At 45.9% G+C, this 26,309-nt stretch overlaps 2 protein-coding genes and 1 long non-coding RNA gene across 7 annotated transcripts in view; 2 read left to right on the top strand and 1 right to left on the bottom strand.

Moving 5' to 3' along the window:
* The window catches only part of NUDT3 (nudix hydrolase 3), an 89,704-nt gene extending 88,656 nt beyond the window's left edge, over positions 1-1,048 (top strand). The window contains exon 5 of the mRNA XM_049890395.1: positions 870-1,048. Within this exon, the coding sequence (XP_049746352.1) occupies positions 870-1,048 (179 nt within the window). The remainder of the gene's footprint in view (positions 1-869) is intronic.
* On the bottom strand, positions 979-23,172 carry LOC126079423 (uncharacterized). 2 transcript variants are annotated; one of them, XR_007518210.1, is made up of 3 exons: positions 23,047-23,172; positions 6,327-6,435; positions 979-1,059 (listed from the first exon to the last, which is right to left on the bottom strand). It is a non-coding gene; the product is annotated as an uncharacterized LOC126079423 (long non-coding RNA). The 2 variants fall into 2 exon arrangements; XR_007518211.1 differs by lacking the exon at positions 979-1,059 and adding an exon at positions 2,667-3,787.
* Positions 23,173-23,393: 221 nt separating this feature from the next.
* SMIM29 (small integral membrane protein 29) lies at positions 23,394-26,132 on the top strand. Of its 4 annotated transcripts, none has more exons than XM_049875190.1 (5): positions 23,462-23,745; positions 24,567-24,764; positions 24,955-24,980; positions 25,342-25,447; positions 25,692-26,132. In XM_049875190.1, exons 2-5 carry the CDS (start codon positions 24,654-24,656, stop codon positions 25,806-25,808), a joined length of 360 nt encoding a protein of 119 aa, XP_049731147.1. In that variant the 5' UTR covers positions 23,462-23,745; positions 24,567-24,653; the 3' UTR covers positions 25,809-26,132. The 4 variants fall into 4 exon arrangements, with proteins under 4 accessions (XP_049731136.1, XP_049731147.1, XP_049731126.1 ...); XM_049875198.1 differs by having other exon boundaries at positions 23,469-23,745; positions 25,730-26,132; XM_049875179.1 differs by lacking the exons at positions 23,462-23,745; positions 25,692-26,132 and adding an exon at positions 23,394-23,453 and having other exon boundaries at positions 25,342-25,671.
* The last annotated feature ends 177 nt before the right edge of the window (positions 26,133-26,309 follow it).

Raw genomic sequence — 26,309 nt, 5'->3', positions numbered from 1 at the left:
ATAAAAAGCAAAACCTTAGAGCACACTGCAGGTACTTTACATATATAAAACCAGTTAATCCTCACAGCAAACTTGTGAGGCAGGTACTATATATTATCTATGTTATAGATGAGGAAATTGGGGCATAGGGAGGTTCATTAACTTGCCCAGGGCTACACAGCTCCTTAGATTGGTGGTGTGATGGGAGTCCTGCACGTTAGCTTCAGACTGCATGTTCCTAACCACGATGTTCTATCAGAACCTCTCGGTTTGGAGCTTCTACTTTCTTGTTTCCCCAATTTTTAGCAGTGGCCTTTTATTGCTTTTATAAAAGAAAAAAATAATAGAGTTTAAAATACGCATTTGAAAAGAAGAAAATACACTGAAAAATCCATAGTGATGTGTTAAGATTTTTTTTATTTCTATTTTCTATTATGTAGATATATTACTCTTAGAAAACATTTTTAAAATAAATAACTGACTAAAAGCCAACCACCCTAGTAATTCTGGCAGCTGTTGCTCACGTTGGTTTTTGCAGGAGATGCGGACGCTGGCTAGGCTTTGGCCCCTTTTGTGCAAGCTGAGGAAAACCCAGAGGCCCAGGAGCACAAGAGGGACCACCACCAGCGGTTATCTCTGCAGGGCGGGTTTAACACAGTTACTATTAAATCTTCAGTTTTCACGTTTCATACTGTATTCTACATTAGGTGTTTCTATAATTTTTGAGGTGTGTAAAGTGTGCTTGTATTACTTTTATAAGAAAAGAAGGAAAAAATCTATTTTAAAAAATGTTGAGAATCATTGTTTTAATTTTTTTTTCTATGTTTTCTCAAGTCATAGGATCAGAAACCTTCTCTTGTACTTAATTTCTTTTCACTCTGCCTCCACAGGAAGGAAGAGGGAATGGTTTAAAATAGAAGATGCCATAAAAGTGCTGCAGTATCACAAACCCGTGCAGGCATCATATTTTGAAACATTGAGGCAAGGCTACTCGGCCAATAACGGCACCCCGGTTGTGGCCACCACATACTCGGTTTCTGCTCAGAGCTCGATGCCCGGCATCAGATGACTGAAGACTTCCTGTAAGAGAAATGGAAATTGGAAACTAGACTGAAGTGCAGATCTTCCCTCTCACTCTTGCTCTTTCACCTCTCCTCACAGGCCTCCTTTTTCAAATAAGGCATGATGGGCAGCAGAGAAAGGGTTATTGATAATGTTGCTGTTTGGTGTTAAGTGGTGGGGCTTTTTCTTCTCTTTTTATTGAGGGGGTGGGGGTGGGGTATGTCATTTGTAAAGTACTTTTGGTGCATGATCCGTCCTTCCCTTTAAACACCCTGTAATCCTCTGAGGAGAGGCAAACAGCCTTCCCTCTGCCTTGGATTCTGAAGTGTTGCTATTTGTCTTATCCCAGCCCTGGCCAGACATTTTTCTTTGATTTCTAAATTTTTTTTTTTTTTTTTTTTAAAGATACCAGTGTCAGAGAAAACTTTTCAAGAATTTGTCCTATAATGTAATGTTTCAGTCCAGTAGGTTGGTCATTTTCACTGTAGGCTACATTTATCTACACATTATATACTGGGCATATAATATGTAAATAAATGACTTTTAGAAAGAAGAATTTAACTTTAATTTTTCAGAGTTATTTTTCTCTTTCCCCCTTTATTCGGGGTATTTCTGAAAAGGAGCCTCGCAATTAATTTGCTTTTTGGTTTTTAAACATATTTTGGCTAGGCAAGTTTTCCTGTCCTCTCTATTCCCAAGCATTGACTGTAGTGATCTATATGGGAAGAGTTTAGCTACTTTCATAGCCCTCCCAGGACTCATGGCCTTCTCTTCTCTAAGCTGTGTTTCCACGCCAAGAAGGAAACAGGAAGAGACCTATTTTCTTTTTTATTACCAAGCCAGGAGCAAATAAATGGCCTCATCCCAGATCCAGAGAAACAGTGATAGAAATTGAAGTCTGCCCTATGTGTTGACTATAGGGATTTGAACTGGATTCTTGGAATTATCATCTAAAGAACTGGAGCATCAAGCACCGTTTCTATCCTGCTGGTTTAGAATTTCTTCCATAATGCTACTCAATTGCCGACCACAGCCTCTCTTCTTGTCCATATATGCCTTATACAGTGCTGAACTGGATATTGTCTTTGTGCTCTAAAGCATCTGACTGTATTTTGCAAGTGCAGCTGTGCAGCCCTGTCTCCGTATTGGGTAACCATGCTAAGTTCCTGAAAAGTGCACAGGGGGGACATTCAGGTGTTTGCTTGTCTTTGTAATGTTGCAGCACTTGTAATTGCACCATGGAGCATGCTCAGAAATACGAAACTTTGTCTCCCACTGGGATCTGAAAGGTCCATCTTCTGCTGAGAAGTGCTATGAGAGGATGCTTAGTCATTTACTAGAACAGCTATGTCATGCATTGGCTCACTGCAGAGATTCCCTTGTTGGTTTTTGATACAAGTTTTATGCTGGTTTCATTTGCCAGTTGTGTTGTTTAGTTGGGAAGTAAGCAGAAAGGGGTCTTTAGATTGTAGGGGGTGGGAGTGGGGTGGGATGGATTGGAGGAGGGCACTGATTGATCCCTGGCTTGGGACAAGAGTATGTCACTGTACTCTTAGTGGCATCTCCTTTGTCAAAACATAGCCAAGATGTGAAATTAAAATCATAGTTCTCTTTATTTGAAAATTCTAATAAATACTTGTACTTCCAAAAGCTTTTGCTCTTCCCTCCCACTAAAAGAAATGTATATATCTGGTAGAGCTGTCATTTAGTGTTCATAGTTTTTGGGGTCACGAGTTAGTGAACTAAATTGTGTTGCGTAGTCTGTGTGCATCCTCTCTCCTAGTCTTCAAACACAGCACTGAAAAGCAGTGTTGGCCATTTCCTTAGCTTACCGTCCTACCTCTGGGAAAGGAATCACATCTCCAAGTAAGGGTCCCAGTGCTCAGAAATAGCACCAGGGTATTTGACACTAAATGCCAACTCACTGTTCACATGTCTTAACTTAAAAACAAACATACTGCTTCTTGTTGCCTGACTTAGAGCATTCTAAGGTTCTGTCCAAATAAAAAGATAAATAAAATAAATTTAACTAAGTGAAAAACACATTCTTCCAAATAAACTCTATATATGGTATGGATTGAAATTACTTTGCAGGAAGACAGTCAGTCACTCCTCCTGAAAAGGGACCTGCAGTGTCAATAGTAATTTGTGCATTCTTGAATGATCTGAATATGTTTCTACTGGGCTGGTTTAACAGTATACTACTCCAAAAGTCCAGTTTTGATGGCTGATGACGTCTTAGGGTCAGGAAGGTGAACTGTGCCAAGAAAGTAGTTTTCAGTGACGTGAATAAATCCTGTTAGTGCAGTTAACTGGAGAGATTGCACTGATGCTTTGGTAACTGACAAAAGGAGGCTTTGTCCGACACCAGCATTGTTGAAACTGGTGCTGTTTTCTGTCACACTGGGATTCTGAGGAGCACCGGGGTTCTGAATATCATGGCACTTTTTACTGGTGTGCAGTCACATTCCTATTGTGGTAGACTGGTTAGACCTGCGATTGCAATCACTTCTATCTCCCCCCTCAAAGAAAGCGTGGAGAAACAAAAGAAAGCACAGAATTACCCTAATTATAGAATATTACAGAATATTTCTTTGCCATTAACTCTGCCAGTACTCGCCTCATTTAGGCTTGATGAAAACAGGTTCCAGTATTTAGGGCAGGTATATCGTCTCTTGATCACAGTGAATTTGCATGTCTTAAATTCTGCTTATTACTGGAGTGTCCAATCAGAGTCTGTCATACTCTGGAGAGAGGAAGATAGAAATGATTTCTTTTTTAATTCATTTTTAGTTTATCAGTTGCAGCCATTGGGGAAACAGCAGTGAAGTTGTAATCTTTTCTTGGACCAGAACTTGTGTGTGTGTGTGTGTGTGTGCGTGTGTGCGTGTGTGCGCGCACGCACAAGAATGAGAGATTTTTCTGTAATCTTCCAGAACATTGCAACCTGTGAAACAGTAGCCTTGATTTTTCACACAGCAAACATAACAGGGTGGAACAGTTAATGAGTCGACTGTGTTTTGTTTTGTTTTCACAAGTGTTCACCGCCCCATCTGCGCTGCATGCAGAGGGCTCACTCACTGCTAAATCTGAGCCGAGGGCATCTGGAGGGATCAAAGGTGTGGGAGGGTCGCCCTCTAGTAGGTCGCAGAAGGCCTAGAGGGTGATGTTGCCGCAGGATTTCCGCCTTCTGCATTGCACTGCGCAGTCCCCATGGAACCATGAGGCACTTGAGGCCTTGCCTCTCCCAGCCTCTGGGGAGCAGAGTGGAGTCACAGCCCTCTGGGAGTGTTTTGCATTAGTTTTGTAAATATGTTGCTATATAGTTAAGTTCCTTCATGGCAAAGAAAGATTTACTGTTTTGATATTAGGAGTCAGCCCACATAAAGTCTCTTAAGACTTTGCTTAGAAGAAAAAAAGTCATCCTTTGTGGCTTTTAAAAGAAGAAAAAAAGTTCCCTGCAAAACCGCTACTCCTTCTCCTCCTTTCTCTTCTCCACGTACAGCGCTAATTGGAAGCTCCTTCTAAACCTCCTGAACCAGAAGCAGTGTCTCTCCTGCGAAGCCTGGGTTTCACATGTGGTAGTTTACAGATTCGCCATTTCCACCTAGTGCTGGATTAACGCCTTTGTTGTTCCTCCCACCTCAGCTTTTTAAAAAACAGTGTAGCCTGAGCCACATTCACTTTTGTAGCTCACAAAAAGGATATGATAACCACAGTGATTTTTGCCACAATTGTGTGATTTTAATATTTCTCAAATATTCTTTTAGCCTGCCCTAGTTGAGAGTAGATTTAGAAATGTTGGAAATGTCTGGAGAAGTTTCCACAGTGGAGATTTTTGTTTTAAGAGAAATGAGAGTTGGCTATAATCGATAACATAAGTCCATTCTAGTCTCGTCTGCACTAAAGAAAATAATCCACATCTTTACAAAAAATAGGAGACGTGCAGGACAGTTAGCTCAAGCAGCTGTGGGGGTGACGGGTAGATTATTTAATGGTGACTAAATAATCCAAGGAGTTCTTCTTCTAGTTCCCATTTTTAAGGCAGGTCAGACCTGAGGCTCTACAGTTCACATCGCCCATTGGAGGTAGCAGTCGTTTCTTTTGATCCCTGCTGAGATGGAACCTAGTTCCCCAGGGCACTGGGAGGCACCCATCTCCCTGAGAGTAGACAGAAAAGCACCCTAGAGTCAGACTGTGCTCTGGGGTGAGCATTGTGGACAGAGACCTCACCATCCAGGACAGCTGAGGGAAGCCTCACTCTGTGCTGCCATTGTAGCTGCTCTGGCAGACAAGTGTTTGTTTTCCATGTCACTTTAAATGTCACCCAAAGGAGTTAGATATTTGGGATTTTAAGATAAAAATTGCAGATTGGGAGAATTTTTAGCCATCCTTAAAAAATAACTGTTTCCCTTGCATCGAGTTGCTTGAGGTCACCACAGGTCCTGGGAACCTGGAGATTCTAGGCCGACCCTCCTTTCAGGCCACCAGCCTCCCGCCCTGCCTCTAAAAGGGCAGCTTCAGACTTTGACTGTTAGACCCAGAAACTCTTCCTTGTCTTTAGCTGATAAAGACAAGGGATATGCGAGGCCTACTCAGGACATCTAAGAAAATGATACCTCTTAACCTTTAGATTAATCAAGTAGTTTGTCCTCCTGGTCCCCTTCAAAATTAATTTAAAAAAGGGGGGGAGCGAGACTCCAGTTTGATTTTGACTCAGGCATACTCCTGCGCAGAGGCTGGCAGTCACATGATTTTGGCTGTCTCTGCAATAGGAAACTTTCTAAGGAAGAGGCATGTCTTTCCCCTGCAGCTTTGTTTATATTATTTGCGCTTGTCTTAGAAAATGAAACAGTCCACCTGGGAAGGGGAGCTCAAAGGAAAGGCACCTTAACTCAGAATTCAGCAGACCTGGAAGAATTCTGCTGAAGAAGAAAGTGCTTTGAGCCAAAAAAGCAAGATTAATATCTAGAAGGTGGAGAGAGTCATTGTTTCTGTTCCTCGAGCAATCAGTTTAATTACTTGACGCTTCCTTTGGCTTGTATTCTCAAATCATAACCCCAAAACTTACTTGACTTACCGGTAAAACACCAAAAAAAGCATTTAAGCCTCTAGAGACAGGCTTTAAATGATAGAAACACAGCAGCAGTCATTGTCATTTTGCTAGAGTCATCACCACCCCGGCCAAACCAAATGAGGAATTCTATTAATCAGTGAGTCGGGGGACATAAATGCTAGTTCCCAAATAATCATCTGCCACCTTGCTTCCCACTGATGAACGTTACCTGTGGGTTGTACCTTTCAGCGGACAGCTCAACAATACAGGAAAATAGCTCTTCTGGGCTTGAGGTTCCAGCCAGGCACTTCCATCAAAATCTTAAGTCTTTGGAACTCCTGGGGGGGAAAAAGCAAGATGCATCAGTCCAAATGCTGGGCCTTAAGACTATACTTCCCTTTCTGTAGTGCTGGGTAAAGTCTCTCACCTTCAGGAAATCATTTTACCAGTTAAGGTTGCCCGTAAACCCCTCCAAAAAGTAATCCTGATGTGAGCCTGTCTTCCTGAGCATTTTCACGCTGAATTGATACTACCTAAAGCATTGGCAGAGCTATGTAACCTCTTTCGCCTCTTAATTTTCTCGACAAAAAGCTTTCCAGGGTTAAACCTTGGTCTTTGAACCACTATTTGTTATGGAGAAAATGTGTCAATAATAAATGATCCAGTAACATAGTTTTAGTTACTTACACAGCAGCGTAACAGAGATGACTTGTGCCAGGGAAAGTACAGGCTGATTATAGAGACACTCAGGTAGAGGAGCGGATGGGTCTGCTGCCCACACAGCCTGCGCACGGAGCAGACTGGAAGTTAGGTCTTGGAGAACTTCCAAAGCACTGAAGAGAAGGGAAGCCTTAGAGGGTCTTTGCTTAGTGAGCAAGAGGTTTGTATTCTTCCCAGGAACATGAAGGAGTTGAGAAGGGAGATGACAGGCATCTAAGCTACAGCTCACTGATAGGAGCCTACCCTTTCACCTCTTCTCACATGACTATGAGCATGTGTCCTCAGAATTTTCCAAGGGGACACCTCTCCACATCAAAACCTAATTTGCTTCAGATATGTTGTTCAGCCTCTGAGAACCTCACTCAGAAGATGGTCATAGACGTGTTGTTCAGGGTGCAGATACATAGGGAGCCCAGGGCCCAGTGACATAGGGTGGCATTGTGGCATTAGTGGGTAGAAGAGTAATTGGTCCACTCAGTTGTGAAAGAAATTCAGGGTGTGGTACAGTTTTATAAATGCCAGATCTGTTTTCTTGTTCCATGGTCTAAAAACTTTCAAACTGGTTTATAATCAAAGAAAGGGTGGGTGACTAGAAATTTAACTAGAAAGTCAAATTTCCGTTAGTGCATCTAAAGAAAGACAGCTACCAGTTTGCCATGGGCTTAGGTCAAGTGCATTTGAGGATGCTGGGAGCTGTTTTAAAATGAAAGTGATATCCATGTGAAGCAAGCATCTCTCACCTAGTCAAGTGTAGCAGAGAGAGGAAGTGAAGTGGCAGCCCATGAGTAGCATCTTCATACTTTGCTCCTGACAACCCAGCCTTTATTTCAAGGGCCTTGTCTTCCATCCTCTGCACTGACCTTGGCAGGGGATGGGCTCTGAGGAGGAAATGAGGCAGCAGCTCTGTTTGCTCAGTTGCAAGGTATGGTCTCCAAACAGCATAAAGGTTTTTTAAGAGGTTTCCTCACTATGATCACCTCCACTCCATCTGCCATCAGCATCAGAGGGTTAATATTCCTGAGACCATTCCAGTTTTAAAAGAGAAGAACTAGCTGTGCTTCCTCCCATGTCACAGGCGTACCACCCAGATACCGTCTCCCTTTTGGCCAAGTTCAAAAGTGTTTCCAGGGAACTCCCCCCCGCCCCCCGCCCGCTTCCCTTGGATTGAGGCAAAGCAGCCAAGATATATTGAGTTTAACTTTAGTTCTAAAGAACAAGAATTCTTGTCCCTTCCCCCTCGTGTTCCTACATTTTAGCTGAGGCTGAACTGGCCAAGTCTAATAATGATTCCAGAACTGAGATAGAGCAGGAGGCCCGCACACCCAGAGACCAGACTCCTGGGTATCACACAGTGGCTCAAACGCAATTGCTCTGATCCCCTAGAACTCTGCTACTGTTCTTTCCATCAGGACCACTCAGAAAGGCAAACAACTTGGCCTTCCCGTTAGGTCACCTAGTCCCTTGGCCAACAGAGACAAAGTGTATGGATCACTGTTTAGGGAGTGTTTTGTATTTGTAGAAAGGGTAGGAAATGGAACGACCAACAGGCAGAGTCATCCTTGGAGCAGAGGGTGGCAGGAATAACCCTGGTTGAGCTCAACAAAACTGAGGAATCCAAGGAATGGCACTTGGAGGGAAGGAGGTGGTGTTCCTTAAAGTTCTTTCGACCTGGTGCTGGGCTTAGGAAACAGGAGTTTTGGAGTAGTATTGCCCCCACCCCCAATCCGGAGGTGCTCTGGGACTTAGAAATTTTGAAACCCAAGGGCGCATGGTGGTGTTTTCAGTTTTTTCCTTTGTTTCTAAAACAATCTTACTTGGTACTGCATGGAAAATCGCGCTTTCCTTTCTGCCCTGTCTGCCCAGGCCTGGCCTCTTCCCGAGCGACTTCGCAGTACTTGTAAGGAGGACCTCACAGTGCTCTCAGGAACTGAGGGGGAATGGGATTTGGTCCAGAGAAGGCAGAAGGAAACTGAGTTTTCCCCTTTGCTTTTCTCAAGGAAGGTGTCTGGGCTTCCTTCACACCCCTCTTTCCCATGGGTGCAGGCTTGTTTTTTACCAGCGGCAGTGGTACAATCAGGTTGTGGAGGAGGCAGAAATGAAAGGGAAACTGGGTCCAGCCCCAGTTTGTGTCTGAGACATGTGCACAGCAGATGCGAGTCCTACTTTCCCCCCTTTGACAGCAGACTGGCCATGTGTAACCATTCCCCTTCTGTACTAAAGCGTCCCCTTATGTGGTGCCAGCAACAATCAGAGGACAGACACTCTCCTTCTGTGGTCTAGACAGAGCTTTGGTACTACCCCTAAAATTCTACCATCCCCATATCCCACCCCTTTTTGTAAAAACAAATGCTTAAACCTGTGAGTGTACAGTTCCTTTCTATGTGTTAATCAGTTTCTTTCCATTTGAGCTGTGTGGGAGGGAAGGGCATTGGATTGTAGGTTGTAATCTTGTGCCAACCAATAAAAACCAGTATTTCACACACATCCCTGTTAGTGTCGTCTCTTCTTTGCAGAGGTTTTTCTTGAGTCCTTCGCATCATTCCTCTTTTGATTTCAGCACCCTCCTTTCTGGGTCCTTGGAAGTTGCCCAGGGGTCAAGGGTGGCCCCAATGAAAATTTGTTGTTTAGAGAATGCCCGTGAAGAATGAGGTGGAGAAACCTGTGGCAGGCAGTGAGAATCGGTGTTGTTTCTTCTTGCCAGCCCTGCAAGAAGAGAGACCCTGGTGCTGGGGACAGGGCCTGCTCCCCTCAGCTAGGGAGGCATTATTGGGGGCCTGCTAGGGGCCGTCTGAAAGGAGCACATGGGAAGAAGAGGTGAGCCACATCAGGGACAACAAGGCAGCAGAGCAAGAAGCTGCTTTCCTGTGTCGGAGCAGTAGTCAGCATGGTGGAGTTAGGTGTCAGCGGAAACCATTCTTTTGGCGCTGTGTGGAGGTAGGATTTCACGGTTTAGAAAGGCAGGAGAACAAGCAGGGTGTTGTCAGTAGGAGAGCAGCATTAAGTAAGCCCCCTGGCCTAAGGACAGAATGAAGAGCATTTTGAGCTATAATGAAAAATAAAGTATGATGAGGCCAAGTTATGGAAGACCACAGAAGCCAGGCTGAGGAGTTTCACTTTATGCATGTGAAGCGTTCTTGAGGAGAGTAGTCTTGTAACATCAGCCATGTTTGAGGAGCAGTCAGCAGGATGTTGGAGAGGAGTGGGCCTGGGAGCAAAGGGATGGGGGTCTAGAGCAAGAGTAAACAGTGTGTCACAGAAAAACTGTCCAACCAGAGGCAACCTGGCCTCTCTGGGATGTGACTCATGGTATCACCACTGGTTAGACTTTGTAAGCCCAGCAAGTTGGTGGTGGTTAGCACACCCAGGGGGTCACTTCCAGGGCAAGATTGACATTAACCTAACTTACAGGAGACTGAGGTGTGTATGTCTAGATGGCAGTTTGCTCACTTATGTAATGATAAATGTCAAACCAAGTCATCTAGTTAGTGCACCAGCTATCTAGGTGGCTAACCACAAATGGGCAGAAAGTTGGTTACTCCGCAATAATAGCCTGATTTTATTCCACCACTGGGCAGATTTCCTATCAACTGGTCAGGGTAGCTATCCCCCCTAAAATTCTAACTCTGTGGGCTTCCTTTGCCTATCCCATGCTGACCACACCTCCTTCCTCTATCAAAGCATTCTTCTGCCAGATTCAGTACATGTGCAGAGGTTATGAGCTTACAGATGCTGATACAAGTGATACGCTCACAAAGCCACCAGCTGGACACCTCTAGTTGGAATTTGGATGTTCCAGAAATTTCCCCTTCACCTACCATGTCTGATCATTGTGGGCCATTTTACAGATGATCATCACATTTACTACATGTTGATCGTTCTTCATTTCATTCTCAGAGGTTAACTGCAAATATTGGTATTGTTGCAGTTTGGTCTCCCAGCAGCCTACACACAGATCTTGTGCCTAGAGCGAGAGACAGAAAATCTAAAGAGGCCCCCAAAACTTTGAGCATGGGTGATGAGAGGAAATTAGCCTGAGGGATACTGCTGCAGCGCCACTGTTGCTGGAGCCAGCACCGGGGGCGGTGTACTGGCATACATTGTGGTTCCTCCGCCCTGTGTTGACAGGCCCATGGCAGCTCTGGCCATTGAGCTAGATTGAGTTGACAGAATGCCTGCTTATTCCCCAGTCAGGCTGTCTCCCATCCTCCCTGAAGACCTGATAATCTTGCCAAAGAAAGCCTGGTGTTATAAACCATGGCATTGTTTGCTTTCTGGATTTCAGACAGATTTGAGGTGCAAAGGGTTTATCTCCTTGGTCTTGTGACGCCCAACTAACGTCTCAGCATCTGAGGACTCAACATGAGGCTCCGTGCCCTGCATACCAGCAGTGTGCTAAACTCAGTACACACAGTCCTCACGGAGGCACCTGCTTGGGTGATAGATGGCATTAAACAGGAGAGATGACATCCTGGGGGTGGTGTTGGAGAGAGCTCAGGCGGGAGGACCACAGAAGGATGGGATGGAGGTAAGAGATTTGGAAAAGGGTAGAAGGACAAGCATTCATTTGAAAGGCTACCTGCTGTAATAGAAGGTGTGCGTGCTGGATTAGAGCAGGCCTCAGGTCTCAGCTCAGCTTTGGACAAACAGATCTTAGACAAGTTACCATCTCTCCTCTCTCCTTTTTGGTGGGGGAGAGAGGTACCTTGCAGGATTGTTGTATTAAATCCTTGAAAGGTATATGTAATGCCTGCATTGGGGTGTGATCATTACATGGCAGCTGGAACACCTGTCTGAGGAAGGCCAGGTGTTGTGCTAAGTTCATTAAAGAAGACAAGCCACAGCAGACACACAGAATCCCAGTACAGAGTGAAAGATCCATAAAAGAAGGCCAAGAGGGCAGGTGACTCTCCCAGCAAGGTCAGGGAGGTCTTCCCCCAGGAGGCCTCATCTGAGGGGATCCCCTGAGTTGTGGGGACAGCATGCATGAGGGCAGGGCACTGTGCTTGGGACATGGAGCACTGGGGCTGCAACATGATAGGGACAGCGGGCAGCGAGGGGGGCAGGAGGAGGTGCCACAGGAAAGGTAAACTGGGGTCAGGTAGCTTGGCAGGCTAAGCCTGAACTTTACTCCGCAAGACTGGGAAGCCAACAAAGGTTTTAAAACAGCAGTGACTGCATCAGGCTGGACATTTTTGAAAGATGATCATTGTATCTACTGAGTGCCCTTGTGTTCCAGGTCTTAATGCCAGGCACTGTGTTCAGTGCTGTACATTTAATCTTTGCAGTCCTACGAAGTACAGATGATGTCATCATCAACATTTTATGGTAAAGTAAATGCAGTTGTAGGGAAGTACTTTTTTAAAAGAACTTGGCAAACTAATTCTAAAAATTATAAGTTCCAAGGATGTCCAAGACAATTTTGAAAAATGAGAGAAGTCCTCTGTCCTATCAGTATCATGACTTAGAATAAATCTATAGTATTTTTTTTTTTTTTAATGAAAACAGTGTGATAAACAGGGATCACTAAATAGAAATAACTAGGTAATAGAATAGAATAGGGGTAGAGGGGGGTAAAAAAAGACCTCTACATATGGAGGGTCAGGTCGCTACGAGTCAGAATCAACTTGACGGCATTGGGTTTACATACAGAGGAGCTTGGTAAGAGCCAGAGGAGACATGCACATAAGTGAGGCATGATGGGTACTTCAATTGTAAAGACAATTGAATAGCCAAGTGGAAAAAATAAAATTAGATCCCTACTTCACGCCGTACGTGAAACTCACAAAGATGAAAAATGAATCATATAAAAGTAACATCTCCAAGGTCACAAACTGATGGGTCTGACTGCCACCCACTCAGCGGTACTGTCCCCTAGTCACTTTGGAGTGTAAGATGGACCAGGGCAGGTAGAGACTGGAGGTTAAGTGGGTGGTGAATGAGGTCTGGATTTGCATCTGGTCCTCACAGGAGAGGCTGCTGGGGAGGCAGAGGGAAGGACTTCCACGTGCTTTCACACCACCCCTCAGGCAACAGGTTGGCCACTGATGATGATTGAGCGTGTATGGGTGTCCCTATGTTTAGTTGGGTGTGAAGAGGATACAAATAAGACAACAGCAGTGAATCATTGTGTGGAAAAGCTGGAGGGAGTTCAGGGATCATCTAGTCCCACCCTCTTATTTTAGAGATCTGGAAACAGGGAGAGAGGGAGAAGGGATTTTTCACCAGCATTTGAATTTGGAAGCCTGAGTGAAGATTACAGATCTCTGGCCATACTGTAAATAGCTTCTGTCTCTGTTGGCATGAAACATCCTTTTTTAAATGGTTGATGATAAAAAAAAAAACCTGCGTCTAGCCCACTCTGGCCACCAAACTACTCTGCATCTAGTCCCCATGGTCTAAACCCTGAGTCCCTCACTTCGTCACTTATTCATTAGTGACCCCATCTTTCTTGTACTCATGTCCTTCCACTGCAGTCTCCCTGCAGAATTCCAGCCTTAAATCAATCCATCCATTCCTATCCCCCCTGTGTGAGAGTTGAACCTATTCAGAAAAAGACACTGCAGATTGGGGTCACCATGGGTTCATGTCCCCCTCCGCTGAGCCCCAGTGCTGCCCATCGATGGTTAGTGGCCACCATGTTGACAAGTCCACAGGCCACTTGTCTGTTGCCATCTGACTTCTCCGCTGACCTCTCCCTCCCTCCGTGTTGTCCCTGGCAATACTTCTGGTTCCTGTCCTATCTCCATGACTTCCTTTTCTCTGTCTTCCAAGTGGACTTCTATGCTTTCCTGCTAGATGTGGTATTTGCAGAGCCCAACCACAGTCTACAGTGTTTCTTAGTATCTACCTCCTCCTGGTAAGCTCATCCATGGCTTCAGGACCTGTGAGCTGACAGTTGATGTTATTCTGTTAAACAGTGTCAATGACCTAAGCCAGAATTTTTAACTCCTCTCTCCCTCATTCAAGCCATCCCCTCATCTTTAAAACCTCAGTCCATTGCCTCCTCTCTGTTCGCACAGCCATCACTGGAGTGCCAGCCATCATCAGGATTTCTAGCCTGGGTCAGGCTGTGGTCTCCTGAGGAGGCTGCTCCTCCCCATCCCTTTGAGCCCTCCACAGCACTACCAGAAAGATATTTCTCAAGCACAGATCTAAGCAGGTCATTCTCCTGCCTAAACAACTTCACTGTTAAGCTCAAGCTTTCAGGGTAAAGTTCAACTCCTTAAAATTAGTACTCAATACTTTCGTGACCTGGTCCCTGCCTCCCTCTCTAGATTCATTTTTTTTTTCCAATAATACTTTGTGCTCTGGATGAAGGTTTACAAAACAAATTAGTTTCTCATTAAACAATACACATACTGTTTTATGACATTGGCTGCCAACCCTAAAACGTGTCAACATTCTCCCCTTCTCAACTTTGGGTTCCCCATTAGCAGCTTTCCTGTCCCCTCCTGCCTTCTTGTCCTTGCCCCCCGGGTTGTGTGCCCATTTAGTCTTGTTTTATTTTATGGGCCTGTCTAATCTTTGGCTGAAGGGGAAAACTCAGGAGTGACTTAATTATTGAGTTAAAAGGGTGTCAGCAGCCATACTCTTGGTTTTTCTCCAGTCTCTGTCAGACCAGTAAGTCTGGTCTTTTTTTGTGAGTTAGAATTTTGTTCTACATTTATCTCCAGCTCTGTCTGGGCCCCTCTATTCTGATCCCTGTCAGAGCAGTTGGTGGTGGTAGCTGGGCACCATCTAGTTGTACTGGACTCAGTCTGGTGGAGGTTGATGTAGTTATGGTCCATTAGTCCTTTGGACTAATCTTTCCCTTGTGTCTTTGGTTTTCTTCATTCTCCCTTGCTTCAGACAGGGTGGGACCACTGGATTATCTTATCTAGATTCATTTCTTGCCACCTGCCCTGCCCTTCTTTTCTCCTGGCCTCATGGGACTTTTTGCAGTTCTTCAAATGCATTGCAAACCATCATAGAATCACATGTGCTATGTCCTTCCTTGAGATGCCCCCACCCCAGGCTGAGCTCTGTGTCCCCCAGGATATGTTTCTCTAACAAAGGTACCTTCTGAAGGCCAGGAAAAGACTGCTCACTCTTTCCTTGGTATCTAGGAAAGTGGTGCCAAGCAGGTACTCAGGAAATGTGGATTGGAGGAAGCAAGGAAGCAAATGGAATTTTGTCCACAGCACAAGGGGGAATGTATGCCCAGTGTCACCCTGTCCTCTCCTCACCACCACCTTACACAAAAAACACACACATACTCTTTCACTTTCCCCCAAACCTGGAAGCAAATACAGGAAGAGGCTCAATAATGCTGCACCCCTGGTGGTTTCTGCCCTGTGAGCTGCCCTCAGGAGCTTGGGGAGGAACTTTGGAGCAGATGGAGCTACAGATGATGTTCAGCCAGTACGGTACCCGCTGACGATTTAGAACAAACACCTCTTGGAAGCCTCTCCTCCGAGGCCCCTTTGCCAGCTTTCTCATCCCGCCTTAACTTAGGGGAGTGCTTTTTCAGGTGGAGGAAACCCCTAATTCCTGCTACTCTTTCTCTCTCAGTCCAGGATCCTGTGCACTGTTCCAGGCCTGGGGCAGGACCTAATAGGAGGCTGGTCACTTCCTGTGAGGTCTGTGCCTGGGCCAGACAAGGGAAGCTAAGTTTGGGGCAGTTAGGAAATATTTACAGGTGGAAGATGAAGGAGTCAATGGGACTTTCTTTTACTTAGGGAGAACCTGATCTAAAGAAGTTGAGTGGACTGATTATACTTTTTTGTAGATTCCATTGAATTCTCTACATAGACATCATGTTGTCTACAGATAAAGACAGTTTTAGTTTTCTTGCCAATCTGGATTCCTTTTCTTTTTCTTGCCTGATTGCACTGGCTAGAACCTCTACAACATTAAATAGCAGTGGTGAATGCAGACATCCTTGTCTTAGCCTCATCTTAGGTGGAGAGCATTCAGCCTTACCAGATTTTTCATAGATGCCCTTTATGAAATTGAGGAGGTTCTCTTCTGTTCTTTGTTTGCTAAGATTTTTATAAGAAACGAATGTTGGATTTTTCTACATCTACTGATATGATCATGCAATTTTTCCTTTTTAATGTGTTAAAAGGATCAGTTACATTGTTTTTAAAATATTAAACCAACCCTGAAATCCCGGGATAAACCCCACTTGCTCATGCTGAATTATCCTTTTAATATATTATTTGATTTACTAAAATTTTATTTAGAATGTTTGCATCTGTGTTCACGAGGGGTATCAGTCTGTAGTTTCCTTGTCTTTGTCTGGTTTTGGTATCGAATAATACAGCCTTCATAGAAGGAGCCAGGAGTAGACCTTCTATGCAGTTTTTTGCAAGTGTTTTTGTGTTATCTCTCCATATTATTTTATTAGTTATTATTAGTTTGTGTATCATTTCTTGATATTATTTCTTTCATTAAGTATTTGTTAGAATCTACCAGTGAAGCAATCAGGGCTGAAATTTTCTTGATGAGAAGGTTAATTGCTTTCATTTCTTGAATACATTTAGGACCATTCAGATTATCTATTTCTTAAGTGCACTTTGGTAATGTGTGTTTTTTGTATTTCTCCATTTTATCTAAGTTATTGAATTTATTGGCATAAAATTGTTCCTAGTATTCCCTTATAGTATTATTGTATTATCTGTAGAATCTGTAGTGACGCTCTCTCTCTCATTTCTAATATTGGTGCTTTGTGCCTTCTCTTTTTTCCCTGATCAGCCTAATTAGAGGTTTATCAATTTTTTGTTGATTCTTTTTTTAATCAAGCTTTTGGTTTTATTGATTTTCTCTATTTTTCTATTTCATTGGCTTCTGAATTGATCTTTGTTATTTCCTTTCTTTTGGTTCCTTTGGTTTTAATTTGCTCTTTTTCTAGTTTAAGGTAGAAACTGAGATCATTGATTTGAGACCTTTTTTTAAAAAAATAATAGAGGCATTTAGTGCTATAATCTCTCTCTTAGATGTCTCTTTTAGAGACATCTCACAAGTTCTGATACACTGTGTTTTCATTTTGCATTCAAAAAAAAATTTTTTTTTTAATTTCTTCTTTGATCCAGAAGTGTGTTACTCAGTTTCCAAGTATTTGGGAATTTTCCAAGGTTCTGTTACTGATTTCTAACTTAATTCCATTGTAGTCTGAGAACATACTTTGTATGACTTGAATCCTTTTTAATTTATTGAGACTTATGTTATGGCCCAGAATATGTCCGTCTTGTTAAATGCTGTGTGTACACTTGAAAAGAATACGTATTCTGCTATTGTTACGTGAAATGTTGTATAAATGTCAGTCAGGTCAGTTTGGTTGATAGCATTTCCTAGGGCTGCTGTTAACAGCTTACCAAAAGCTGGGTGGCATAAAACAACCTGAAATTTATTCTTTCAGTTCTGGCAGCTAGAAGTTTGGCAAGGCCATGCTTTCTCTGAAGGCTCTAGGAGATGAATCCTTCCTTGCCTCTTCTAACTTCTGGTGGCCCTAGGCATTCCTTGGCTTGTGGCAGTGTAATGCCAACCTCTGCCTCTGTTTTCCTCCTGCACCTGCCTCTGTGTCTCTTTTCTTTTAATAAGAGCACCAATCATATTGGATTAGGGTCTGTCAGTAAAGGTTTGTATGTCGTTATGATGCTGAACAGGTTTCAACCGGAGCTTCCAGACTGACTAGGAAGAAAGGCCTGGTGATCCACTTCCAGAAATCAGTCAATAAAAACCCTATAGATCACAACAGTCCAGTCTGCACCAATCCTGGGGATGGCACAGAACTGGACAGCATTTCATTCTGTTGTGCATGGGATCACCGTGAGTCAGGGGCCAACTTGATGGCAGTTAACAACTCCAGTATAACCTCATATTAACTCATTACATCTGCAAAGATGCTGTTTCCAAATAAGTCCACATTCATAGGTACTGGAGGTTAGGACTTAACATATCCTTTGGGGGGGACAAAAACCAATTCCTCACAGTGTTGTTCACGTCTATTATCGTCTGCCTAGTTTTCTGCCTACTTGTTTGATCAGTTATTGAAGTCTTCTGAATACAATTGGGATTTGTCTGTTTTTCCTCTTAGTTCTATCAAATTTTGCTTCATATATTTTGAAGCTCTCTTTTTAGGTGCATGAACATTTAAGACTGTTACATCCTTCATTAACTAACTCCTTTGTAAGTATGAAATGACCTTCTTTATCCCTGGTAATATTCTCTACTCTGAAATCAACTTTGTCTGATATCATAGCCCTTCCAGCCTTTTTTTGACTAGTGTAGGCATGGTGTATCTTTTTCCTTCTGTGATGGTTAATTTTATGTGTCAACTTGGCTAGACTATGGTGTCCAGTTGTTTGATCAAACACTAGTTTAGATGTTGCTCTGAAGGTATTTTGTTGATGTCATTAACATCTAGAGTCAGCTGACTGTAAGTAAAGGAGATTAGACTTGATAATGTGGGCTGGCCTCATCCGCTTAGTTGAAGGCCTTACGAGCAAAAACTGAGGTTTCCTAGAGAAGGAATTCTTCCTCAAGACTGTGACATCGAGAAATCCTTCTCTAGGAAACTTCAGTTTCTAGGTCTACAGTAACTGAAAAAAGATCTTTCCCCAGGGAGGGGAAAGAGCATTCTCCTAGAGCTGGTGCCCTGAATTCAGACTTCTAGCTTCCAAAACTGTAGGAAAATAAATTCTGTTTTTTAAAACCACCCACTTTTGGTATTTGTTACATCAGCACTAGCAAACTAAGGCATTGAGTCTTGCCTTTTTATCTACTCTGACAGTCTCTACTTTTTAACTGGAATATTTAGACCACTTACATTTAATGTGGTTATTGATACAGTTTTCAGTTTATCATCCTATTTTTTTCTAGTTGTCCCATCTGTTCTTGGTTCCCTTTTTCCTCTTTTTCTGCCCTCTTTTAGATTAATCAAGTATTTTTTATTATTTCATTTGTCTCCTTTTTTGGCTTATTAGCTATAAACTTTTTTTTTAGTAGTTGTTTTAGGGTTTATAGTGTGTATCTTTAACTTATCACAGTCTACCTTCCAATTATATTCTACTACCTCATATATATGAACCTTACAGTACTTTATGTCCATTTCTTTCCCAGCCCTTATGCTACCGGTGTCATGCATTTTACTTTGAAATGTTATAAACCCCACAATACATTGTTGTTATGTTTCTTTAAACAGTCAATTATCTTTTAAAGAGTTAAGTAATTTTAAAAAAATGATACATTTCCTCATGTAGTTACCTTTTCCACTGTTCTTCATTCCTTTAGACAGATCCATATTCCCACCTGATACCATTTTCTTTCTACCTGAAGGACTTGGTTTAACATTTCTTGTACTGCAGATCTGCTGGTGATGAATTCTTTCAGTTTTTTATATCTTAAAACATCTTTATTCCACCTTTGTTTTTGAAAGATAATTTTGCAAGACTGTCTAGATTGACATTTTTTTTAGTTCAGTACTTTAAAGATGTTGCTCCATTTGGATTGTTTCGGATGATAAATCTGATGTCATCTTTAATTTTGTTCCTCTGTACATAAACATTTTTGGAAGATCTTCTTATCACTGATTTTGAGCAATTTGATTATGGTGTGCCTTAGGATAGTTTTCTTTGTGTTTCTTGTGCTTTGGGTTTGTTGTGTATTCAGGACCTGTGGGTTTGTAGTTTTAATTAAGTCTACGAAAATTTTGGCCATGTTTATTTGAGTTTTTTTTTTTTTTTTTTTTTCTGTTCCACTCTATCTCACCTTTCCTTCTAGACCTCTACCTACATATTAGGCCACTTGAAGTTGTTCCACATCTCACTGATGGCTCTTTTCATCTATTTTTGGTGGCGGGGGGGGGAGGGGAATGTTCTTTTTTTCTCTCTGTGTTTCACTTTGGATGTTTTCTTTTGCTGTGCCTTCAATTTCACTTCTCTTCTGCAATATCTGCCATTAATCCCATCCAGTGTATTTTTCATCTCCAACATTATAATTTCATCTCTAGAAGTTCACTTTGGGTCTTTTTTATATGTTCCATGTCTCTACTAAATTTTTTGAACATATGAAATACAGTCATAATTGTTTTAATATCCTTCTCTACTAGTTTTACATCTATGTCAGTTTCAATTGAATGATCACTCTCCTCACATAAGTTGTGTTTTCCTGCCTCTTCGCAAGCCTGGCTATTTTTTTTCTTGGATGCCAGACATTGTGCATTTTATCTTGTTGAGGGCTGGATATTTTTGTATTCCTATACACCTTCTTGAGCTTTGTCCTGGTATGTAGTTACTTAAAAAGTTTGATACTTTCAGGTCTTGATTTTGTGATTCATTAGGTAGATTTGAAGGATGAAGAGATGAGGATGAATGAGGCATTAGTGGATACACAAGCTCAGGCACTAACCTCAGCAGCATGGATAAGGGGACAGTCAAAACTCGAAGATGGACACAGTGCAGTCTCAGCCTATAAAAATGGTGTGGCGGGGTGGCATCTGACCTCCTCTAACTTCACAAGGAGGAAGGAGAATCAAGATCAGCACCCTAAGACTGATTCCTTTGACTCAGGTCAGACATGCCTCCTCCCTCTCCCCTTTTTACCAATTCTAACACCAGCCAACCCTCTTACGGCACTCTCTACTTCTCTGCTGGATTCAATAATTTACTGCAATGGCCACACCAAACTCAGAGACCATACTCACAGTTATGGGGTTTATCAGGGAAGTAACAGGTTACAATTCAGGTTCGGGAACACTCGGATATAGTTCTTTGATCAGGACGGCCTCTTTTCGCCCATGCCCACAGGCACGTCTCTCTGACCCCTCAGCCTCCTGGTCCCTCAGCCCAGCCTTTGCCCTGCTCAGGCAAGTGTTACAAAGCTCTTGTAGCTCTGCTGATAAGTGACCAGAGGCACCCCACTCCACCAGTAAGCCTCATGCCTGAAGGCGCTCAGCTTTCTCCATGAGCTGGGAAGCCCCAGCGCAGCCATCTCGTACCAGTCTCCTGATTCCTACCATCTCTTGTTGTCTTCCATGTTACAGCTCCTCCTGGATCTAGGAGGTTCTCAGCACAGGGATCCCAGGTCCAAAGGATGCACTCCACACCTGGCTCTTCTTTCTTGGTGATGTTGAGAGCCTCCCTTCCTGCCTCTGGGATGGCTCATTTTAAGGCTAGCAGGATGGCAAAATTGACCAATCCCCTCGTTAGAGTTTCATACACCTTATTTGCACAGTCCTACCCCCACAAGGGTGCCATGTACCTTATTTACATTCTTAGCAAGCTATCCAATCTCCTTGGTGGGCCACAAGCACCTTGTCTGCATAGTCCCACACAGTCACTTGGTGCGACTTACCAAAACTATGGTTAGAAGAGCCATATTAAGTAATTCACTGCATCACACAGTCCCACCTTAGTGCTCCCTTTCATGAGGTGGTGGCTGCATGAAGAGGGCAGAGAGGGCTTAAGCGTTCCCCAGCTGGACTTGGGCGGGGGATTAGGAGGGAACGCTCGTGGGATCCAAAGCCTCATCACAGGAAGAAATCAGGTCTCAAATGCAGCCCTAGAATAGCTGTCAACAGAGCTGTCCAGGAAGAGACCCACTTGGCATCTTGCTCAGACCTGCCCTTGGTGATCAAGCCAAGTGCTTTGGGAAGTCTTCACATTGCTCAGGGCCTCAGCTTACTTGTTTGTAAGCTGCTCCACCTAGCTCACAGATGTTCTATCCTGGGAGTAAAGGAAGTAAAAGCATGCTGAGTCTCTGACCTTGAGACCCAGACCGTTTTCACACACCGGCCTAGCCATCTTAACCACTGGCATGCTCCTAGAGGGGCCCTGAGGTTTGTGGTCAGAAGGCCTGCAGATGGAGACTAAAGCTAGTTGTGTGGGAGGCCAAGGAACCCTGGGTTCTGAATACGCTCACTTGTCCCCCACGACCCCGCAAGGCAAGGCAGGCTCTGCCTGGGGCAGTAGTCTCCTTCCAATGCCCTCAGCTCTGACAGGAGCCTAGGGTGGGTGGTCTCCTAGTCTCCAGACTCAAAGCCCTGAGTGTACCAGGAGACTCAACCTGGAACCTCCAGACCCAGGCATTTCTCTCATTTCTTTCCTTCCATCCCTGATACCCACCCCAGTCAGATGGTAATGTCTGAAGAAAAGAGGCCAAACTTCCTTTCTGGCCCCTGGTCTCCAGTTGGGCAGCCTCTGCACCAAACCTGCCCTCATCCAGCCTTCTTCTGAAGGGCCTGAGGAAACGGGGGCCACCTGACCAGACAAAGTGGCTCACCCAAGGCCATGCCACTAGCTGCCTCTGGTGGACAGGGTCTGGCTCCCAGCTCCTCATATATGCGCCAAAGTTTCCTCTGGTAGGATAGGACAAGCCAGGTCATCTTTGTATCCGCAGCACCCCCTACAGACCAAGGAGGGCCTCTAAGCCTAGTCAGCTGCCAGAACATCTATGTTCTTGGACACTCTGATCACCTGCCAGAGTCTTTGGTTTTCTCAACTAGATTATGGGTAATGTTTACCTGAGGTGAGAATTAGATAACACAGGTAGACTCCATCAAGAGTTACATTTTCGAAAAGCAATATGGCAAGCATGTGATTTTGGATGAGAAGGGGATGGTACAAAACCATAAACGCACACACACAGGTAACTGGATCCACACTGTAAGAAATGACAGAAATTCCTTATACACTCTGCCTGGCTTCCCCCAATACTGATGCAAAACTACAGGATATTAACATTAATATAATCCTCCAGTCTTAATTCATTCTTTCCCAATAAGTGTGTGTTATTTTATCAGATCGCAAAAGCTTTGGCCTAAGCTTACATATTTAGCAAGTTACCTGGGACCCAAGGGGACCTCTTCCCGCGGCTCCATTGTGCCCCCCAAACCAGAAAGAGGTGAACAGGGGGGAGTTAACATTCAGGGCATAGTATGTGTCAGGCTCTTCACCCATGTCATCATTTAATCCTCACAACAGCCTCTTTTACAGACGTTAAGACTGAGGCGCTGAGAGGGTGCATGGGCCTGAGCGCCAACGGCTAGGCAGGCGCTGACCCAGCTCAGGCGACTCTCCACGGAGCACAGTCGAAGGCCCAGAACTGGGAAGCCTGGAGGGTTCAACAAAAACTAATGGAGGCTTGTGGGTCCCGGGCAGGGTCCAGCCGCCTAGGTTAAGCGTTAGAGCGGGGCTTGTTCCTGTCCTTGGGCTCCAACGAAAGAAGTGAGCGAGACGGAAGCCACTTACACAAGACAGCGGACGACGGCCTCTGCCGCTGACCGGGGCTCCAGAGCACGGGGCTTCAGGCCAGGACCCTTGCCGGCCCCGGGGGACGCCGGGAAGCCGCTCGCATCCCGCCTCGCTCCTCCCTGACTGCCCTCCTCCCCCGACTGCGTAGCCCTCGGCTGCCCCCTGCCGCTGTGAGGTAGATCCTGCAATCCTGGCCACCCTGGTCTTCGCCCCGCCCACACTGCCGTCTCTGGATTGGCGGCTCCAGCGGTCTCCGAGCCGTCCCGCCCTCCATCACCGGATTGGCTGCGCCCCTGCGCTGAGGCCCCGCCCATTTCCCCGGGTCCTTTGATCACGCGCCTGCAGGTTCTTCCGGGGCTCCGGAGCCAACGAGGGCGTTCCTGTCGGGGCTGCAGCGGCGGGAGGTAAGGCATGGCCGGCTTGGCGGGGCTATGGGGCAGCGGAGCGGGATCACGGGTCCACGCCTCGGGGTGATGTCAGGATGCCCGGGCGCAGGGCGGCCCCTCCGTGCGTCCGCAAACACAGCCCTCCCCGGCCTGAGCCTCCCAGTGCTGTGGGAACTACCGCCCGCCGCTGCTGGCCCGCATCCTAGGAGCGGCCTGACACCTCCCTACTCCTGCAAGCCCCCACGACCGCAGGACGGTGACCACGCGACTGCGTGCGGGCGAGCCGGGTGCCCCACCGGCACGGGAGCAGGTAGCTCATACCTTGCTCTCGGATGGAGACCCAGGAGAACCCGGATCAGGGACGTTGAAGCATCTGAGCGTAGCCACCCCTTACAGAGGTCTCCTTGTGTGCATCTGTCCATGGGGACTGATCCATCTCCACTCTGCCCTGTCAGCCCCAGGCAGAGAGGAGAGACCTGGGCGGAGCCCGGGGTGGGGATCAAAGAAAGGTGACATCACTTTGCAGATACAAATCCAGCCACAGAACTCCCTGCCCAGTTGTGTTCACCCTCGCACGTGAGACTGATGGGAGAGAAGGGGTCCAGGCTATATATCTGGGGTGACACCAGGGACAAGGAAGGCAGAGAGCCCAGGTGTGGGGCCAGTAACCAGAAGTGTAATTAGATCTGGACAGAGGCAAGCTCTTTCAGATGCTACCACCTCACCCCTAGGCTGCAGGGCAGGACCCTTCTGTGTGAACCTCATCTCCCCATTTGCCCCACTGGATGGGTGCTCGCTGTCCAGTGCCCCAGGAGGTCTGAGACAGCAGTCAGGAACTCCACTAACCTTTCCCCAGGAGCTGGGACCTGCAAGCGTTTGGCCAGCACCGAGGTGGGCCCCATCCAGGTTCAGGATTAGGAGCTGAGTAGGACTCAGCCAGCCCTGAGTCTGGACCTTCACTTGGTGCCCTTTATTCCCAGGATTTGCTGAGAGTTAACATCCAGCACACTTACCTGCAGGATCCCTGGTCCCAGTGTCTGACCTAAGTTTTTATAGCTCTCCAGCTCTGGGAAGGGATCCAGAGTTTGGAGGTCACCCTGGGTGAAATGGATAACCTCCCTTCCTCCCCAGGGAGCCCAGTGGAGGCGCCCTCCCGAAGCACTACGCTGCCCATGCTGACTACCCTGCCCTCCAGCTTGGGCCGCCACTGCCGATGTCATGAGTAACACCACAGTTCCCAATGTCCCCCAGGCCAACAGCGACTCCATGGTGGGCTACGTGTTGGGCCCTTTCTTCCTCATCACCCTGGTCGGGGTGGTGGTGGCTGTGGTAAGGAGCCATACCACACACACACACATACCTTTGCTAAGGCAGGGCTGGGTGGGCCTGGTGTAGTCTGCACACAGAGTATCTCAGCCATCCTGCTGTTATGGGGGTGAAGGGTGTGGAGGTGGGGCCCCTCTTGCTCATGCGCATTCCTGGGCTCAGCAACCTCCACACTGCTGTTTCTCTGTTACAGGTAATGTACGTGCAGAAGAAAAAGCGGTGAGTGTCCTTTGGGTGGGGACCCTGCCCCAGTGCTACCTCCTTGCTATTCTGCTGGAATTTCTCCCCATAGGACCTGAGTTCTCTGCATACACGTAGGATGCTCCTCAGCCCTCCTGACACAAGGCTGAAATTCCCTAACTGCGCTCCCCACCCCCCACCCCAGGCTGTTTTCCTGCCGCAGCCTCAGCTTACCCTCTGGGGAGAGGCCACTGCAGGAATGGCCATGTATTCTTAAGCCCTAGCGCACCCTGAGCAGAGGTATGAACTGGGAGGTGCTCCTGCCTGGGGGACTGGAGACCGGCAGGCAGGCGTCTGAAAAGAGAGTGGGCGCCCGCACTGAGCCTCCCTGTCTCCCCAGAGCGGACCGGCTTCGCCACCACCTGCTCCCCATGTACAGCTACGACCCCGCCGAGGAGCTGCACGAGGCTGAGCAGGAGCTCCTGTCTGATGTAGGAGACCCGAAGGTGAGTACTCTGGGGGCCCGGGAGAACCCAGTAAAGGCAGGAGGCTGCTCTGTTGCCACCCATAAAAACCAAAAGCCAAACTCATTGCCGTCGATTCTGACTCGTAGTGATCCTATAGGACAGAGTAGAATGGCATGCCTCATAGGGTCACCCCTAAAACCTGAGCCTGGTTCTGCCCTTAGCCCTCCCCTTTGGGGCTGAATAGTGGGGTGCTTCCTCCAAAGTTGTACCATTGACTCCCAAGGCCAGAGCCCAGCCTGTGGCAGTCTCCTCCCTGCACAGGTGGTACACGGCTGGCAGAGTGGCTACCAGCACAAGCGGGTGCCGTTGCTGGACGTCAAGACGTGAAATGACCCCTTGACCTGATCTTCAGAGCCTTGGGGGTCCTGGAACGTCTGGACCCCATAGCCTGCTGCTTCCCCTCTCCCACTTGCATTCAGCCAGCTCCTTGCTGGGTACTGAGTCCCCATTCCTCCTCCCACCCACACCCATTTCCCAAGCCCTGCCTGGCAGGCAGCCCCTACCTTCAGCTCTTTGTGAGCTCTGAGCCTGCACCCACCCTCAGGCACTAATGGGAGAGAACAGCTTTTCCTTCTCAGGGTGCAGGTGGCCAGGAGCTGTTTCTATGGTGAAAAGACCTGATGTATAGTATTCCAGTATATATATTTTGTAAATAAAAATGATTTGTGGCTAGGGGTGTGGTTGTTTTCTTTAAAAAGTGCTTAAGTCCCTTTCCCTGGAGCTGGCCCCAATACTATTCTCTTCCCCCAATGTACAGCACAGTGGGAGTGGAGCACCTTCAAAGCACCACCCCCACTCACTGGATTCTTGGTTCCCACCCTATCCCAGGCCCTGGGGGTGC

Source organism: Elephas maximus, chromosome 1 (genome assembly GCF_024166365.1).
Source record: "Elephas maximus indicus isolate mEleMax1 chromosome 1, mEleMax1 primary haplotype, whole genome shotgun sequence".
In the NCBI taxonomy this organism is placed as follows: domain Eukaryota; kingdom Metazoa; phylum Chordata; class Mammalia; order Proboscidea; family Elephantidae; genus Elephas; species Elephas maximus.
The sequence above is the reverse complement of the archived record's forward strand: the minus strand, read 5'-3'. Positions and strand labels throughout refer to the sequence as shown.